General features: G+C 36.1%; 1 protein-coding gene across 1 annotated transcript in view; it reads left to right on the forward strand.

Annotated features, from left to right (window-relative positions):
- The window catches only part of myom1b (myomesin 1b), a 50,884-nt gene extending 34,162 nt beyond the window's left edge, over window positions 1-16,722 (forward strand). Inside the window, exons 21-40 of the mRNA XM_079865414.1 lie at window positions 1,630-1,744; window positions 2,257-2,413; window positions 4,039-4,145; window positions 4,241-4,285; window positions 5,185-5,321; window positions 5,426-5,570; window positions 5,657-5,716; window positions 5,957-6,024; window positions 6,102-6,215; window positions 7,557-7,644; window positions 7,979-8,017; window positions 8,125-8,230; window positions 8,353-8,516; window positions 9,732-9,768; window positions 9,894-9,916; window positions 10,014-10,069; window positions 10,206-10,421; window positions 13,018-13,309; window positions 13,340-13,480; window positions 13,625-16,722. Coding sequence (XP_079721540.1) covers window positions 1,630-1,744; window positions 2,257-2,413; window positions 4,039-4,145; window positions 4,241-4,285; window positions 5,185-5,321; window positions 5,426-5,570; window positions 5,657-5,716; window positions 5,957-6,024; window positions 6,102-6,215; window positions 7,557-7,644; window positions 7,979-8,017; window positions 8,125-8,230; window positions 8,353-8,516; window positions 9,732-9,768; window positions 9,894-9,916; window positions 10,014-10,069; window positions 10,206-10,421; window positions 13,018-13,309; window positions 13,340-13,480; window positions 13,625-13,800 — 2,286 coding nt within the window. The 3' untranslated portion in view covers window positions 13,801-16,722. The remainder of the gene's footprint in view (window positions 1-1,629; window positions 1,745-2,256; window positions 2,414-4,038; window positions 4,146-4,240; window positions 4,286-5,184; window positions 5,322-5,425; window positions 5,571-5,656; window positions 5,717-5,956; window positions 6,025-6,101; window positions 6,216-7,556; window positions 7,645-7,978; window positions 8,018-8,124; window positions 8,231-8,352; window positions 8,517-9,731; window positions 9,769-9,893; window positions 9,917-10,013; window positions 10,070-10,205; window positions 10,422-13,017; window positions 13,310-13,339; window positions 13,481-13,624) is intronic.
- The last annotated feature ends 956 nt before the right edge of the window (window positions 16,723-17,678 follow it).

Here is a 17,678-nt window from a genome sequence, read left to right on the forward strand (position 1 = left end):
ATACATCAAAATAAGTGTACTTCTTTAAAGCACAACCAAATATCATTAAAACATGTTTTGTACTTTAAAGTAAAACTTAATTTGGTATTAATACAAACTGCATTTTTTAAAAGTGTACTTAAGTGTGTTAAGAAAAATAGTAATGAAAGCGTACTGTTAGGGGGGTAACAGCTGTAAGACCCAGGACCAGATATGTTGAAAGAAGACCAGGAGTCGTGAAGTAAACATTTTTACTGAAGAATAATTTGCAGTTTCATCGGTAGAGCCAGCGTCAAAGTCTCACGAGGAGGTCGCAAGCCAACTCTACTTTACACAAAATCTCACACCAATTATACTTTTCCCAAGGACATACATTACATCATTGCTACTTCTGATTGGCTAAGAGAACATAAAGTCTAAACAATTCTACACTTATGGATAGATAGAAGGGTACATCGACATTAATCAAGATAATTGTCATCCGAGTCCATGATTTGGTCCGGTGATGACCTCGGAGGTCGTCGAAAGGCGTCTTGAAGTCTGCTGCTACATATCACGAGACCTGTACAGAGCATTCTACGCATACACAAAAGCACAAGGGAATAGCAGTTCTTCCAAGGTTGTAGAGGGCCTGAGCTCATTATTATCAGGACAGACTACCCAAAACATACTGATACAAGTACAGATAATGTGAAATACACATAAAAGAAGTACAATTCTGTGAACCAGATCACGTAAGTCACGTAGAGGTTGACCCCTGTAACATAGTGTCATCTGATGAGGGTCTTCTTCAGGCTTGCCCTCTTCTATTAGGTTGTTAGCTGTTTTCCCAATACAAAGAGCCTGTTCTCAAGGTCCTCGTTCAGGGCACTAAAGATTAGTCACAGACACCATAATGCACTTAGAAAGAACTGGTAGAAATGCTGACAACAAAATATGATTAAAACTATATGTGAATCACTTGCTGAATACAGTATAACTTGATTAGGACTTTTTATAGGAATAATGTAAAGAGTCAAAAGGATATATAGATATATTGAAGAGACAAGGGATTCTGACCCCAACCCTTCAGTACTCTCTTGAAGGACACTTAAGTGGTCTTTTATTTGATTAATATTATATTATCAGCAATAGTGGAGCGGCTAAGTGATATAATCGTTCAGTTTATGATACAAGCATGAAAATTGGCATGAGCAGTCTTCATGGGTCACTTGACAAGAAAATTGTCCGAGCCACTTGAAATTTCAAGATTTTTCATTTTTCAAGATGGCCGACACCTTAGTGGAGCAGTTAAGTGATATAGTGGTTTATTTGGTGATACAAGCATGAAAATTGGCATGAGCAGTCTCTGATGGTCACTAGACAATAAGCCACTCACAGCTACTTGAAATTTCAAGTGGCTCGGACAATTTTCTTGTCAAGTGACCCATGGAGACTGCTCATGCCAATTTTCACGCTTGTATCATAAACTGAACGATTCTGCCAAACATAAGCACTTAGCCGCTCCACTACAAGTACAGTTTTTTAATAAATATACTTTTAAGATTTAAAGTTCACTACAAGTGCATATTTAATACAATTATGCACACTTCTTTTTTTTCACAAGGGTAGGTTTATGTTAGTTAATGTTGTTCCTCTTCATTGTTCTAGATCAAGGATCTAAAGGAGGGGGAGTCGTATGTTTTCCGTGTACGCGCTCAGAACAAGGCCGGTGTAGGAAAAGCATCAGAGCCTACAGAACCGGTGGAGGCAGTGACTAAACCAGGTACTAAACTGGACTAAATGAAATCAAACAAGAATTTTGTGAGTAACGTTTTATTGTACTGAAAAAATAGCTAACGAAGATAAAATTGAAATCAATGTGAAATAAAAATGTACTTTCTTAATGCATGTTCCTGGTCCTGTTTGTGTAAGATTCATACTTTTCTCTTCATGATCTTTCTTCAAAATGTAATAACTTGATCTGCGTCTGAAATGATTTCCTTTTTGGATGACACCATCATTCCTTCTTATTTTTCCATTCCAAACACTTTTTATGACCCAATCGATTCCTAATGGATAAAATTATTCCCATTATTATTATATGGGTATATCAGAGTGAACAACAGGAATGGAACAAACACAAACACGTAATAATCTGTACATAATAAACATTGTGCTACCTAGTAATCTGTTTGCTAAAGTGATTTTTAAATCCAGGCTAAGCTTGAAGCAAACCAAAATAAACTAAACTCAACTAGCCTCAACAAAAGCCAACAAACTATTTCTTTCTCTCAGGTACTGCCGAGATAGTTGTGAATGTTGACGATGATGGCGTCGTTTCACTAAATTTCGAGTGCTCTAACCTCAATGCTGACTCCAAATTTGTCTGGTCCAAGAACTACGTGGAAATGACAGAAGTTGAACGTATGACCATGGAGACCAAGGGTAACAAGTAAGTATTTACGTGCTAATGAGTTATATCACAAATTTTGAATTTAAAGTCTTCCTGCAGTCAATCATTGTATACCTTAAAACTCATCTATGATAATCACAATGGCATATAAAAAAAAAAAAAAAGAATTACTGTGAAAATAATTTCTTCATTCTTAAAAATAGCTTGAATGTAACCATGATCAATTTAGGCAGATCTATGCATATTAGGGGTGTAAGAAAATATTGATTCACGGGAATATCGTGATATTATGTTTGCCGATACTGTATCGGTTCTCAAAGAGACTATTGATATTTATTTATTTGTTTGATTCTAAAAATCTGCATGCCTAAAAATAATGATAAGAAAAGCCCCGTCCCGCACGTTGATGGGATTGGTTACATGTTTGTGACGGTTGGAATTAGGGGCGGTTTCAAACCGTGTTTTCGAGACTGTCTTTGGGACACTGCAGTTGTAAGGAGAAAATACTCAGCAGTAAAGCATATTAAGAACACCTTATGGACATATAAGCAACACTAAAAACTTGATTTTCACCACAGGGTAGGTGTCTTTAAAATAATGTCTTAAAGGTGCAGTAAGCGATTTCTGAGAATCATTGTTGAACACTGTTGATATTTGAAATCAATCCAAACAGACACACCCCTCCCTTCATTGCTTCGCATCCAAAATGCACAAACACGCAATGCAAGGATGTTTGTTTATCATAGCTGAATCGAAGCAAAATAAAGCGAAGAGGACGAATGACAAAGAATGACAAAGAAGAACAAAAAATGAACATACAGTACACAAGAATATATACAAGCAAAAGTGTGTTGTTAGTCGCCAGCAGCACACACTCAAATCTAATGTTACTCACGTATGGAGCAGAAACAACGCAACCTCAGCGTCAGTTTTCAGGCCTTCCCGCTTCTGTCTCTCCAGCAGTGGAAAGCATTTCTAATATTAACACGAGTCCTAAAGCTCTTGCCTGATCATAATCCTTCTTTTCCCAGTGATATTCCTCTGACCTTTTCTCTTTTGTAATGTCTCTCAGCCATCTCTCTTTCTACAGTCCTTCTTCAAATCTCCCTCTTGCTCACTCTCTCTCCTGCCCCATCATGAGTGGACACACCCCCTACTGCTGATTGGCTACAAGTGTGTTGTGGAGCTCGGTCCCGATCCACTTTCAACAGCACTTACTGCACCTTTAACTCTGTCATTTACTTACCCTCATCTCATTCAAAACCCATAACTATTGTTCATCTTCTGAACATAAATGAAGATATTTTTAATAAACAAATTTGTGCATCCATTGAAAGTGTAATCAAAATTGTCAAGCTTCAAAAAGTACATAAAGACATATTGCTCATCAAATGAATATTGAAAACGTCTTCTTTTTGTTCTGAAAATGAACAAAATTTGTTTGGAACAGCATGAGGGTGAGTAAATGATGACTGAATTTTTATTTTTGGGTGAATTATATCCCTTCAACTAGTAGCTTGTTTACCTTCTGATTAATCATATTGATAAATCTTTGACTGTTTATAAAAACATTATTTATGAAATGTAACACACAATTTAATCACCTTTCTAGGGTTATAACAACAAAAAATAGTTTGTAGTAACTCTTCAATATTTATCTGTAGGTCCAAAGCCATCTTTAATACGCTTTCAGAAGATGACCTGGGCATCTACTCTTGCTTCGTGACACACACTGATGGAGAGTCTGCCAGCTACACACTCTCTGAAGAAGGTAACTTTACCTCCCTTTTTCATTTTTGTATTTTAAAATGTGCCAAGTTAACATTGTTGTTGATTGTGACATTTTCACTGTCCTGTTCTTTACAGCTCTGAAAGAACTCCTGAAGGTCAGCCACGACCACAAATTCCCCAGTGAGTACACATTATATAAGGTTTCACACTCTCAGTGTTTTATTTAAATTCTTTAAATTTGATTTTTTTATGTGTGCGCTCTTGCTCTATCCTGTGCACATTAGCATACTTTTAAGAGTGCTTATTAGGGAAATAATTTATACTGTAAAAGAACAGAGTTAAGTGTGAATTTAACTTAAACTTAAATATATTTCTAATAATAAATTTGCAATTAAAATATAAGAGTATAGTTAAAATTTTAATCAAGTGCTTCACATGTGTTTTAGTGTGTTAGTCAACACATCAAAATAAGTGTACTTTAAAGCATGACAAAAGATTATTAAAACATAATTATTTAAAATTTACTTTAAAGTGAAACTTTTAGATTGACATTATTAAAAGTGTACTTAAGTGTGTTAAGGAACATCATGAAATTGCTCTCTTTTTTTAAATCAATAGTTTTAAGATTTACACAACTAAGCACACTTATTTTTAACAAGGATAGTTATATAAAAAATGTATTTAAAATAACAGTGCCACCCTTACACAGTGTCCTAAACAGTACGTTTTTGTTCTGTCCTATAAACGAAAGCAAATTACAGTATGATTTTTAAAATACAGCTCTGTGATGTAGGATTTTTTTAAATGAGATAGACAAAATGTCACGTCATGTGATGCTTATTCTTTGCTTAGGACAAAGTGATGGTTAGGTTACATTTGAAAGGTGCATCGCTTGTCACTTTTACTGCATCATGCCTGCTAAAGACGCTGTTTCAATACAAACCAGAGCATAAGTATCCAGGTTTCCATTCCATCATAGGCCTCCAATACAATGAACATTATGCAGGACCGAATTCTTGTTTTGTTCTATTGTTCTGTTATTCCACTTTCTATTATCCACTTTCATCCCTCTTCTTCAGTCATCCCTCTGAAATCAGAGCTGGCCGTGGAGCTGCTGGAGAAGGGTAGAGTTCGCTTCTGGTTGCAAGCTGAAAAAATCTCTGCCAATGGAAAAGTTGAATACGTGTTCAATGACAATATGATCTCCCAGGGAGAGGTGAGAGGAATGCAGAAACAGAAGTACATGAAACATTACTCGTGCAATTCTTTGGAAACACTCATTTGGTTTGCTTCTGCATTAAGAGTTTTTGTGTGTTGTAGAAATACAAGATGAACTTTGATAAAAATACTGGCATTATTGAGATGTTCATGGAGTCTCTGGGAAATGCGGACGAGGGAACATTCACTTTCCAGCTTCAAGATGGCAAAGCCACTAACCAGTCCAGTCTAGTGCTAATTGGAGATGGTACTAATCTAAAAGTCCATATACACGTACATATATGTATCTCATTTATAGAGTTTGTATCAATGACAGCATCTCATTTCCTTCAGTGTTCAAGCAGTTACAGAAGGAATCCGAGTTCCAGAGAAAAGAATGGCATAGGAAGCAAGGTACGAGTATATTTACAGTACTGTAGAAACACTGTAATATTATTATTTTTTAAAAAGCTTGTGAACAATGTGTTAAATGTTTCAAACAGTAATATAATACATCATCACATGACCTCGTTATTCCATGGATCCATAGAATGTACATATTATACTGTAAAAAGTACTAGTAGTATAGTATGGTCGTATGTCATTCCAGATACTGTGTTTGTATGTTATTCACTGCTGTTTCTGCACTGTAAGGTCCACACTTCGTGGAGTATCTTGGTTATGAAGTCACACCTGAGTGCTGTGTAAGACTGAAGTGCAAGGTGAGTCTTCTCTCTAATAAAACACAACTGTAGTGCTGCCTGTTTCTTTGTTAGTGACATATTAACATGTGATCTAGGTTGGTAATATGAAGAAAGACTCCGTGGCCCTGTGGTATAAGGATGGGCGAGAGCTCAAGGTCAATGAGAAACTGGATTTCTCTGAAGGAGTATTAACTTTGGAGATCACCCAGGTGAGAAAGCATTTCACTCATGCAGAGAAAATTATTTGGTGTAGAAACAATTTTCACTCAGAAATTGTTTGCCAATTTTACAAGAAACGGCAAATTGAATTAAATGTAAAATTTTGAAGTGCTGTAGTATTTTCTTGTAAAACGTACTCCAGTAATCTTCAAAAAACCATTTTTTATAGTGGGTTACCCAGATATTACTCCTCATAACTTCACAAAATATTGTCAGCAAGTTACACAAACATTTAGTTAATATGTATCTAGAAGTATTTATTTAATGATTCAATTTGAATATAAATTTGACTATACTGTATATACCATATCGTTTCCACAAGTTCCAAGCATAATTGTATTAATTAACTCTGTTGTTGTTCATTCATTGCCACGTATTACTTATTCTCTTGTTTTAGTTCAAATCAGGACAAAAAAATGATAAAACATGCTCAGTGATTTCTAAATTAAACTTTTTTTATGGAAATAAAATTGATAAAAAAGGACAGACACTTACATTATTTTAATTTGTAAATGTAAAATTGTGACAAAGTAAATAATGTGCTTACAATATTGACAAAACATGCTAGAATTATATTAGGAAACTAGTCTACCACTTTTAATGCTTCAATATGCACACCTGTTTCATGTTTAATAATATAAAATATGGGATATTAATACAGTTAATAATTTTCTTGAGCAGCAAATCATATTAGAAAATGAAGAGTGGAGTTTTTTTCAGCTTATCCATCATATGAATAAATAACTGTTTAATATGTAAATATATTTTAAATCGTAATAGTATTTCATAATATTACTGTTTTTTACAGTATTTTTGATCTAATAATGTAGCTTTGGTGAGAATAAGAGGCTTCTTTCAAAAAGATTAAAAAGTCTTCATGACCCCAAACTTCTGAATGATAGTGTATATGGGTTTTTAACATTTTCCACAACACTTTTCTTTTTTTTTTTTTTTTTTACATTTTCTCTTACTTTCTTGACCCATTATACAATATCTCCATTTTGCTCATTGTCATTTTTGTTTGTGATTTATTTTTCTGACCTTTTCTATCCTTTTCAGTCCTTCTCTCCCATGATCATTTTAACTTAAGCAATATCTGTTTGCAATGCATACATGTTTTTTTGTTTTTGTTGTTTTGTGCATCTGTCTTCATACTCTTTCAAGTTTACTTCTTGCTTGTTACATTATTTTCTTTCTGCTTTTGTCAGATTGTTGTGGCCTACAGCATCCAGCGCATTCCTGTAGTGTTAGATTAGAGATCCCACACATCCTTAAATTGTTAGGCATGTAATTGTGTTGATGAATTTTGTTTGTTTCTGTGTCAACGGCAGATTTCGAAAAAGGATGCTGGTATATATGAAGTAGTTCTGAAGGATGACAGAGGCAAAGACACCTCCACCCTCAACCTTACTGACCAAGGTAACAGCAGAAATATGCTTTAAAAGTACTAATAGCTACTATTATTAAACTCTCCAGAATTACTTTATGCACTTTATTTGAACAACTATGCATAATTTACTGATGATATTACTATAGTAAGTACGTGTAAGATGTGAAGCATGGACACTGTAAAATAAAGTGTTACCAAACATTTTATCCTTTTTAAATCCATATCCCAGAATGACACAGATTTTCCCCCACAATTGGTGCGGAAAATGTGAAGAAACTTATTTCTTCTTGATTTTATCTGTATGTTAAAGATGCTAATAATACTCGATCTTTTGTAAATAAATGTCTAACTTCTGTTTTCCAGGATTCAAAGACCTGATGAATCAGGTTTTCAGTGTTATCGGTAAGATTTACAACCTTACAAGTCTTCTAAATCTCCACAGTACATCTTTACATTTAAACATGTAGTTTCAGCAATGCAGGACAAATGTTGACTTTCATTTTGTCCAGCAAACTCTTCCACTCAGCTGAAGATCCAGAGCACAGAGGAGGGAATCAGGATCTACTCCTTCGTCAACTACTACAACGACGAGCTGCACGTCACCTGGCATCACAAGTAAGAGTCTCATCAAGCAATGTTACTGTAAATACTGTATATTATATACGCTTTACCCATGGTTTTACTGGTGACTGAGACAGAGAATAATTTTTACTGTGTGTACGTGTGCTTTATTAAAGGGATGCTGCGATCGCATTCACCGAGCGCATTAAGAGTGGTGTGGTGGGTGAGCAGCTGTGGCTGCAGATCTCTGAGCCCACCGAGAAAGATAAAGGCAAATATGCCATTGAGTTCTTCGACGGGAAAGGAGGTTTGCGCAGAACTGTGGAACTGGCTGGACAAGGTGAGGAAACACATGCTCATACACACACTATATAATAGCTCTGTGCCAAAAACTAGGCACACGCTTTGATGTCTAGGGGTGGGTGATATGGCAGAAATATCATATCAGAATTTTCTGAAGATCTATAAGAAGTAGGCTTTTTAGAATTACATTTCAATTTCTAAAATATTAAAAATTAGTAGCAGGGAGAATCAATAAATTATGAATTATTCACTGCCATTGTGAGAATACCATGTAATAATGCAATCAATAGTAGTCTGGTTTTAAAATGTAATATAATATAATTACAAGTACTTCATTCTGGTAATCTGATTACGTTATCCAGATTACATTTAATCAGTTACTACCCAGCACTGTGTATTAATAATCTTTTGTGGTGCTTAATTAACATACTAAAGCACATGTAAGTACTTGATTATAATTTTAACTATAGTGTGTTATTTGATATTACATTACAGTTAATATAAATTGCAACTTTATCATTACAAATGTGTAATAACAAATATGTTTAAAACAAATACATGACATTCAAGTTTCATTTATGGTTTTAGTTTACCATAAATGCTTGTCAGTACATTTGGCAGTACACTTTAACCATTTTTAAGAGACAATAAAAGTAATAATACAATTGCATATAAAGATGTACTTAAGTCCTACTTAAGTTTAAGTTCAACTAATTGCATTTAATATAAATTGAAACTAATGCAATTAAGCGTGGGAAAACTACATTCAGCATATTTCCGTCATAACTACTTTTTTTATTAAAGTATGCTAAAGTGTACTTCTTTTTCATGAGAGTCAGTCTATTTTTCTGTAACACTGTTCACAATAAATGTTGCAAACAGCAGATTTAAAGCAAACTGTACTCTCAAGATGTCCCAAAACAAGGGAACTGGGTATAAACACACAGCCACCGGTGCTCATTGGATACATGAGAGATAAATATCAGATGGAACAACAAAATATTCCAAGGCACTCACGTGGTTAAACGTAAAAAGTCATTAGTCATTAAAACATTAAAAGTGTTGATTGACGTGTTTCACCTTGACACAGCTTTCTTCAGGATGCACCTGAAGATCTCAAGATGTTCTCAGTGTTGTAGAAATCTGCTATTTGCCATCAACCATGAATCATTTATAAAGTGTGCAAAAGTGTCCGATTAGTTGTGGCTCCAATAAATGATGCATATACATCATTTTTTTCTTTTCTTTTCAGCATTTGACGATGCATATGCTGAGTTTCAAAGACTCAAGTAAGTGCCTTTAAGCTGAAAATGGTTTGTGATTTGTGATAGATAATATTCAGCTTGACTGACTGAATACTTAAATTGAATAACTACAAATATTTTCTTTTCCCATCTTCAATTTTTTTCCTCAGGGCTGCAGCTATCGCAGAAAGAAGTGAGTAGATGAATGCAGAAATGCATGCTTGTTTAACACATCAATTTAACTGTATCTTCTGAAAGGTGGTGTGATGCAATCTTTGTGTTTTCCTCAGATCGTGCTCGTGTGGCAGGTGGTCTGCCTGATGTTGTGACCATCCAAGAGGGCAAGGTACTGTACATGGTTCTCCACAACATTTCTGCACAGCTCCACTGAGAATTTTCCCACAAAAACAACAGCAAAAAAAAAAAAAAAACCGTTCTGTTTTCAGTATCGCTCCATCTGTCTCTTCCCTTCTCTCTCATAGGCTTTGAACTTGACCTGCAATATCTCGGGTGACCCTGTACCAGAGGTCACTTGGCTGAAGAATGAACGTGAGATGGTTTCGGACGATCACTACATTCTGAAGTTTGAGTCAGGCAAGTTTGCCAGTTTCACCATCACCAGCGTCAATACGGCTGACTCCGGAAAGTACAGCATCCTGGTAAAGAACAAGTACGGTACGGAGAGCGGCGATTTCACCGTAAGTGTCTTCATCCCAGACGAGGAACACGGCAAGAAAAAATAAGGAAAATCACAAAATCAATAAGATTAATGAAAGATTTGAAAGGATTCTGAAAGATTTATAACACGTTTTAACAATAATGCCCTATTATATTGAATATCTCAAGGTACACTATCAGTCAAACGTTTGGAATAATTCAGATTTTTGAATGTTTTTGATGGAAGTCTCTTCTGCTCACCGAGGCTGCATTTACTTGATCAAAGCACACAGTAAAAATAGTAATATTTTGAAATATTATTACAATTTTAAAGAACCTATATAAATATATTTTATAAAAAGTAATTTATTCCTGTGATGCAAAGCTGAATTTTCAGCATCATTATTCCAGTCTTCAGTGTCACATGATCCTTATATCAAATAATTTTTACTGTATTTTGATCAGACAATGCTCAAAAATATTTGTAAAAAATCAGCATTCTAAACTTTTGACTGTTTTATATCCTTAGTGGAGTGTACAAAATGGTGCTAATATCTTGGTTGCAGATTGAAAAGTGTTGGTCCAAGTTTTAATCCACCAGTACCCACATTTACAAATAGTGCTCTAATTGGAAACAAACTGTTTTAATCAATCTTTTTCTGTATAGATCTAGCTTCATAATAATTGTCAACCAGCATTATTTACTTGACCGTTTCTCCATTGTAGTGTTAGTAAAATAGTTTAAAGCCCAGATTTGAAAATGAATGCCGTTCTGACTGCAGATTGTATTGTGAGTGGCTTTCCGTATGTAGTTTTACTGTAAGAAGAAACAGATGCGCTGATGTGCATGAAAGATCAACAGTTTTGAATTGAGGGACAAATGGATGCTCCGTTTTTGTACAGTTTATCATTATTCTGTCCTGAGAAGCAGGGGCTTAGATTCACAAAAAAAACACTAAATAGTTCACATTACAATGAATGCTGTAAAGACGACTTTAAATGTTGTTTAAATGAATCAATGGCCCTGCTGCAAGGTTTCTATGGATACTTCACACTGCTAATAAATCACTGCACGTATGATCCCACTGTGCATAGCAGTTATGACTTCACCTCCTGTTTTACCTCACAGATAATGATATGACTTCCTGTGTTATTTCCAATAAACGGAGCACATATTCTCTCAACTCCCTCTCTGTGTGGTTTCAGTGTGTCCCTTGTTTCTTCTCCGCACTGTCCTCGTCTTTCACATCCCTCCTTCCTGAATCCTGCATCTGAGATGCTGATGTTGTCCCGTCGTCTGAACACCTGGACCTACCTAAACACGGTCACTAACTTTACCCTCAACCTGCCCACTTTCACAGAAACTGAGTTCACAAATGCTGTTTTTGTTTTCAAAGCCTAATAGAAATGTTCAGAATAAATTTGAGGGTAAATAACTACTTTGTAGAACAGCATAGGAACAATACTACATGTAACATGCTCATAATATTTGTTTTTATTAACATCCAAGTGGATATTGTGCAAAACTTTTTTTAGTGCATTGAAAAAACAAACATATAAGGGTCTAATTTTAAATAATAATTTATGCCACAATTAAAAACACTTTGATTTGTGCATCCCTAAATTCAAGTCATGAAAATCTGGGTGAAAAAGTCTGGAATACACTACACGACTTTTCAAATCTGAACAGATTTTGAAACACTAGGCATCACACCTAACAACTTTGTAAATGGTTAAAGAGAAAACCATCATACACTACAACTAAACAACTGATCACACACTACATTACTTTCAAGTTCTTCCCAACTTCCCAACAACAAACTTGTGTTAGGAGACGCATGAGATCAGATCAAAGAAACAATCCAACATGTTTGATTTCCTCTGGTTGAATATAATTACAGTCTGAAGCTAAAAAAAAAAATCTGTGCCCAATATACACTACACTATTTTAAGTGAAATCTGCAGACTGGCTCTGACTTGTGGGAAATGGCATTGACTCGAGACTGAAATTCAAGGCAGAAATCTAAGCTTAAAGTCTTTAGTCTTAGTAAGAGTGTTAGGCCTGGTTTCACAGACAGGGTTTAGATTAAGCCAGGATTAGGCCTTAGTTCAATTAAGACATTTAAGTCATTTATGAATGTGTCTTAGAAATAAACATTACTGATGTGCATCTTGAGATAAAACAATGGCACTGACATATTTTAAGATATGACAGTGCAAGTTGCTTTCAGGTTAAACATGCATTTTAGTCTGAGACTAGGCTTAAGCCTTAACTGTGAAGCCGGGCAATAGTTAGTTAAGGGTGAAAATGTAAATAATTTGCACCTAACACTATAGTTTATTGGTTCGGTTAAATATTCACACAGCTGTCAATAACAGTGATTGACACTTTTTCATAAAAACAGATTTGCAATAATATAACTCATTTTCTCAACTTTTTATATTTATGTAAACTTGGTAAGTGATATTATTTAGATCACACACACACACATACATATATACTAGGTCTTCACTATTACCCCAAAATAATTGACACTTTCATGGTAATGTGGATTGATAATTTGTAGTATTCAATCAAGAAATCATGATTGATTGCATATGTACATCCGTGTAATTTGTGCTTCTTGCTCTTGCCAGTTGAATGCGATTGAAAGCATGGGTGATTATGGTGTGACGTCATATCTGGCTGATGCAGATGGAAACGTGATTATTGGACCTGGGACTCCTGTACCCACTTCTCATTCAACAAAGCCTTCAACCAGATCAATTCCCACAACACCCACCCCAGTCACTCCAACTCAAACACCAACCCCAGCTAATCCAAACCCCCAAAATAAAACTACAGACACCCTGACCCCTGAAAATCAAACCCCAAGTACACCAACTCCATCAACCCCACCAACTCAAATCCCAGAAAATCAATCCCCAGGTACCCCAACCCCTGAAAATCAAACCTCAGATACCCCTATTCTCCAACACCCATCTAATCTGACTTCCTCAATCTCAAATACATCCACTCCTGAACCCTTCACTCCCACACCAGGTGAGAAATCTGCAAATATCTCAATGGACGATAAGACGATAACAGCAATGCTGGAAGGTGAGAAAGGGTGCAGAAATACACAAGACATACAGACATACATAAACTTATTACATACATCCTGACAAACCATATATGTGGCTTTGTGTGTGAAAGTGAGTGTTTGTTGGGGAAGGTATAATTTACAGGTTTTGTTTCATACAGACTCTGCGTCTAAATCAGATAATACCACTTTTACAGAGGCAGTTGAACCCACACATCACACTGACCATGTTGATGTACCTGTTTCTACAACTGCACCGGAAACCACATCTTCATCCGAACCGGAGCCCAGCCCAGAGGAAACTACAGCAGCTCTTGAAACTGCAAACGAGGATTGAAAAGTGTGTGAAATGAAAGATGCTTAAAAATGCTTGAGGACACGGTTTAACTGTATTGTTGTTGTTGCACTTGGTATAGGGAGTGTAACCATGTTAGTTATTGTTTTAAAGGTTATTTGACGCGTGTTTCTTCTCAAATGCCTGCTTTAGCATGTTAACTATCTGATCATCAGTGCTTTACGGAGCCCCTAAAGGGACATGATGGTAAAAATATACATATATATTTCAATGCTTTTGCATTCTCGCAAAACTTTTGTGTAACCCAACAAACTCTGCATTCGCTTTTAAATCTTTTGTGATGGAAATATGAGAGGAAAAACTAGATTTTGTGAAAACAATACTTTTACGAAGCAACGCAAAGTTTCTCGGGGAACACAATAGTTTTGTGAAAGAATGCAAAGTTCCCTTTCGAAACTTTGACGCTCCGTCTGCCAAAAATACTATGGGGAACACCATCAGTGACAAACATGCCAATTTACTGGCTGACGACTGTCTATGACATCACAAGCGGAGCGCCCGCAAGTATAAAAGGTTTTTTTTTTGTCTTCAGGAGCTGTTTGTTTGAGTAGTGAGTGGTGAAGGCGAATGAACAATGGAACCAAGCAATGCCTCAGGAAGTGTGTGCCTCTGTGTACTAGGTATCCGGGAGTGGAGCACGTTCAGCACTCGAGAGCTCCGCTCACACTTGGCCCTCTTCTCGAGGAGTCAGGAATGAGCGTTTGGGCCTCATGGCTCAGCGAAGGCTAAAGTCATGGGGTTCACAGGTCAAGCTGGCAGAGGAATATGAGAGAGGGATTGATCTTGGGCTTGAGGGCTTGAGTGATCAGTTGGATCAGGATGCACTGTCTTTGCCGTGCTCTGATCCAGCAGTAACTTTGGACAGTGGTAAACTGCATTTATCCTGATCTCATTGCTTCCTTTTTTCATATGGAAGTGAAATAGTATTAGGTTCCCCCCTTTTTACAACAGTGGCTATTATGAAGGTTGTGAGACATATCTCCCCTTTGTTGGCTATAAATGATATATTTATAAATTATATGAGTGAATGGAGTCTTTTATCGATCCAGGAGATGTTTGCGTGCTGGGAGTGAGTGCTCTCCCCTGCAGGTTCCCTATAGTGGGTTGAGTTTAGATGGCAAGAATTTTTGGCATTTATACTATGCCGTTCTTGTATTTGCACTCCTCCTTGTGGATTAAAATGAAGGTTGCAATCTCCCCCGGGATGTAGTGGTATTACCAAAGGTCAAGTTGATATTCTCCCTTTGGTTGGTTCTTCCTAAGAACTTTATTTATATAGAAGAAGCTGACATAGCTTAGCCATTATTCCTAGAGGTCTGCTCTCCGAGGCTTATAAGGCTATTCCTGTTCCGTGATGGAGGGAGGAAGGTTGTAAAGGCCGGGACTCCCCTTGCTATAGAACAGGGGTGCTCGATCCTGTTCCTGGAGATCTACCCACCTGCAGAGTTCAGTTCCAGCCTTGCTCCAACACATCTGGCTGTAATTATCAAGTGTTCCTGAAGATCTATATCAGTGGGTTCATGCGTGTTTGATCAGGGATGGAGCGGAACTTTGCAGGACGGTAGATCTCCAGGGAACAGGATTGGACACCCCGGCTGTAGAGCATAGAATCTTGTGGATCATGTCCTACTATTAGAAGATATTGGCCTAGGGTGTAATACCACAATACAGTCTATGTAAGTCCTCAGGATCACCTTGGGGTTGGCATGCTCTGACTCCGGCTTAGTATCCGTAAAGTCAATCATGCTATGCTCATAGCGCCTTCAACAGATGCGGCATTGAAGTTCCACTTCAAAAGGGAATGTCTAGGTTATGAAACCCTGATTCTCCGAGAAGAGGAACGAGACACTGCGTCTCGTTGCCATGCTTAGGGCTTGCCTGCAAGTCTCCTTCAGACAAAAGAGTTGATGACGTGTATTAAAGGCACCCTTTTATACTTACATGTGCCCCACTTCATGGACAGCCAATAAATTGGCATGTTTGTCACTCTTGCTTCAAACACTGGTCATGCTGATGGCGTTCCCCATAGCGTCTTTAGCAGATGTGGCATCTCGTTCCCCTTCTTAACCGGTTACAAACGTAACCTAAACGTTTCCCTGATGAACGCAATAGTGTTACGAAAGAACGCAAAGTTTCGAGGGTGAATGCAAAACTTTTGCAAGCAAACGCAAAGTTTCTTGGGGGAATGCAATACTTTTGAAAGCAAACACCAAGTTTCTCTGATGAATGCAATAATTTTGCAAGAGAAGGCAAAGTTTCTAGGAGGAATGCAATAATTTTAGAATGCAAAGTTTCTCTGGGGAATGCAATCGTTTTGTGAAAGAATGAGTGAAAGCAATATTTTTACGGGAAAATGCAAAATCATTTCTTATCCCATCTCATATTCTTTCCATCACCATGTCTCGTTAGTGGTTCGTAGTGCTTTGATGTCAACATGAAATAAAAATAGACACTTTTTACTTTTAATGCATATTTCTGGTCTTATCATGCACAAAATTACTTTATTCCAAAAAAACAAAACAAAAAACACTCGCTATAAGTTATGATTGTAACACCTACATTTCATTGTAGGATCCACCTAGTGAAAGCATTATATCCTTTAGGTCTGTTGCTAAAAGCACTTAAATGCAGTGCACTAAGTTTGCAGTACATGTTACATAGATGTTTATTCATTTAACAAATGATTTAGCCAGCAGCTTTTGATCAAATAAATTGCAAATAAAACAATCAGAATCAATTATAAGGAAGGCGACAATACAAATAGTGCTACATTAACATTTAATTGAAAACTAGAATAATACAGTGTAAGATTTATTAAATATCACTGAATTTAATTTCACATGTAAATGTTATGAATATGTAATCTGCATGTTTATTTGTGATTAAATAAAATATACATCCAAACACCTGAGTGATGAATATATTACTGACAATCAGCAAAACTGCAACACCTCAGTTATGTTTTTCACTTAATACTGGTCCAGATTTTCATTATCTCCTAAGAACAGCGTTTGTAGCAAAACATTATGCATATACTCTCTATTTCTAAAGCGAAAAGCTAATTCATGAATTTCCTTTAATATGCAGAAGCTAGAGTTCTCACTAGAACCAAGAAATGTAATCATATTCTCCAACTGTTGCTCACATTCTATATTAATCAGAACACCTTTTTCAACACTTTAACTGAACATTAAAATGTGCACATGTACAAACAACAAATTGATAGAGATATGGACAATTGTGAAGTCAAGCTACTGAAGAAACTCAAATCACTCATCAGATGTTAACTCTTCAGAATCAACACATAAAAAACAAGACTATGATTTTATTTTAACAGGCATTTATTTGCACATTTACTTCTGTAGATGAAAAGCACCAGTTCTGACATTCTGCTCCTGTGTAGCCGTTTGAAAATGATTGAGCTGATTTTTATACTGTATCTATTTCTCTAGAAATTCTGCACAACAGATATGAAGATGGTAGCAATGATGATTCTATACATGAAATGACTGTGAACTTTAATATGATAACAACAATTCCATAAATTGTTAAATAAAACACACCTATCCAGGTAGTTTACAAAATATTACAGTCGATCTACTGTAAATAAAGATAACACGGAGCAGTGATTTTCATGTTAACAGCCTACAATATACGTAGCATTATGCACACATTTCAATCACAAATGATTATGCCATTGATAAAATATCCAACTGGAAGCTCCTGTCACCAAGACAAAAGTCTTGTGTGTGTGAGCATGAACATGTTCATCACACAAAACATATCTTCCATAAAGAAAATGTATACAAAATGTATTCAAAAAAGGTTCTAATGTAGATCAATTATCTTAGAACTGAATG

The sequence above is a fragment of the Squalius cephalus genome (genome assembly GCF_949319135.1).
Source record: "Squalius cephalus genome assembly, chromosome: 3".
Classification (NCBI taxonomy): domain Eukaryota; kingdom Metazoa; phylum Chordata; class Actinopteri; order Cypriniformes; family Leuciscidae; genus Squalius; species Squalius cephalus.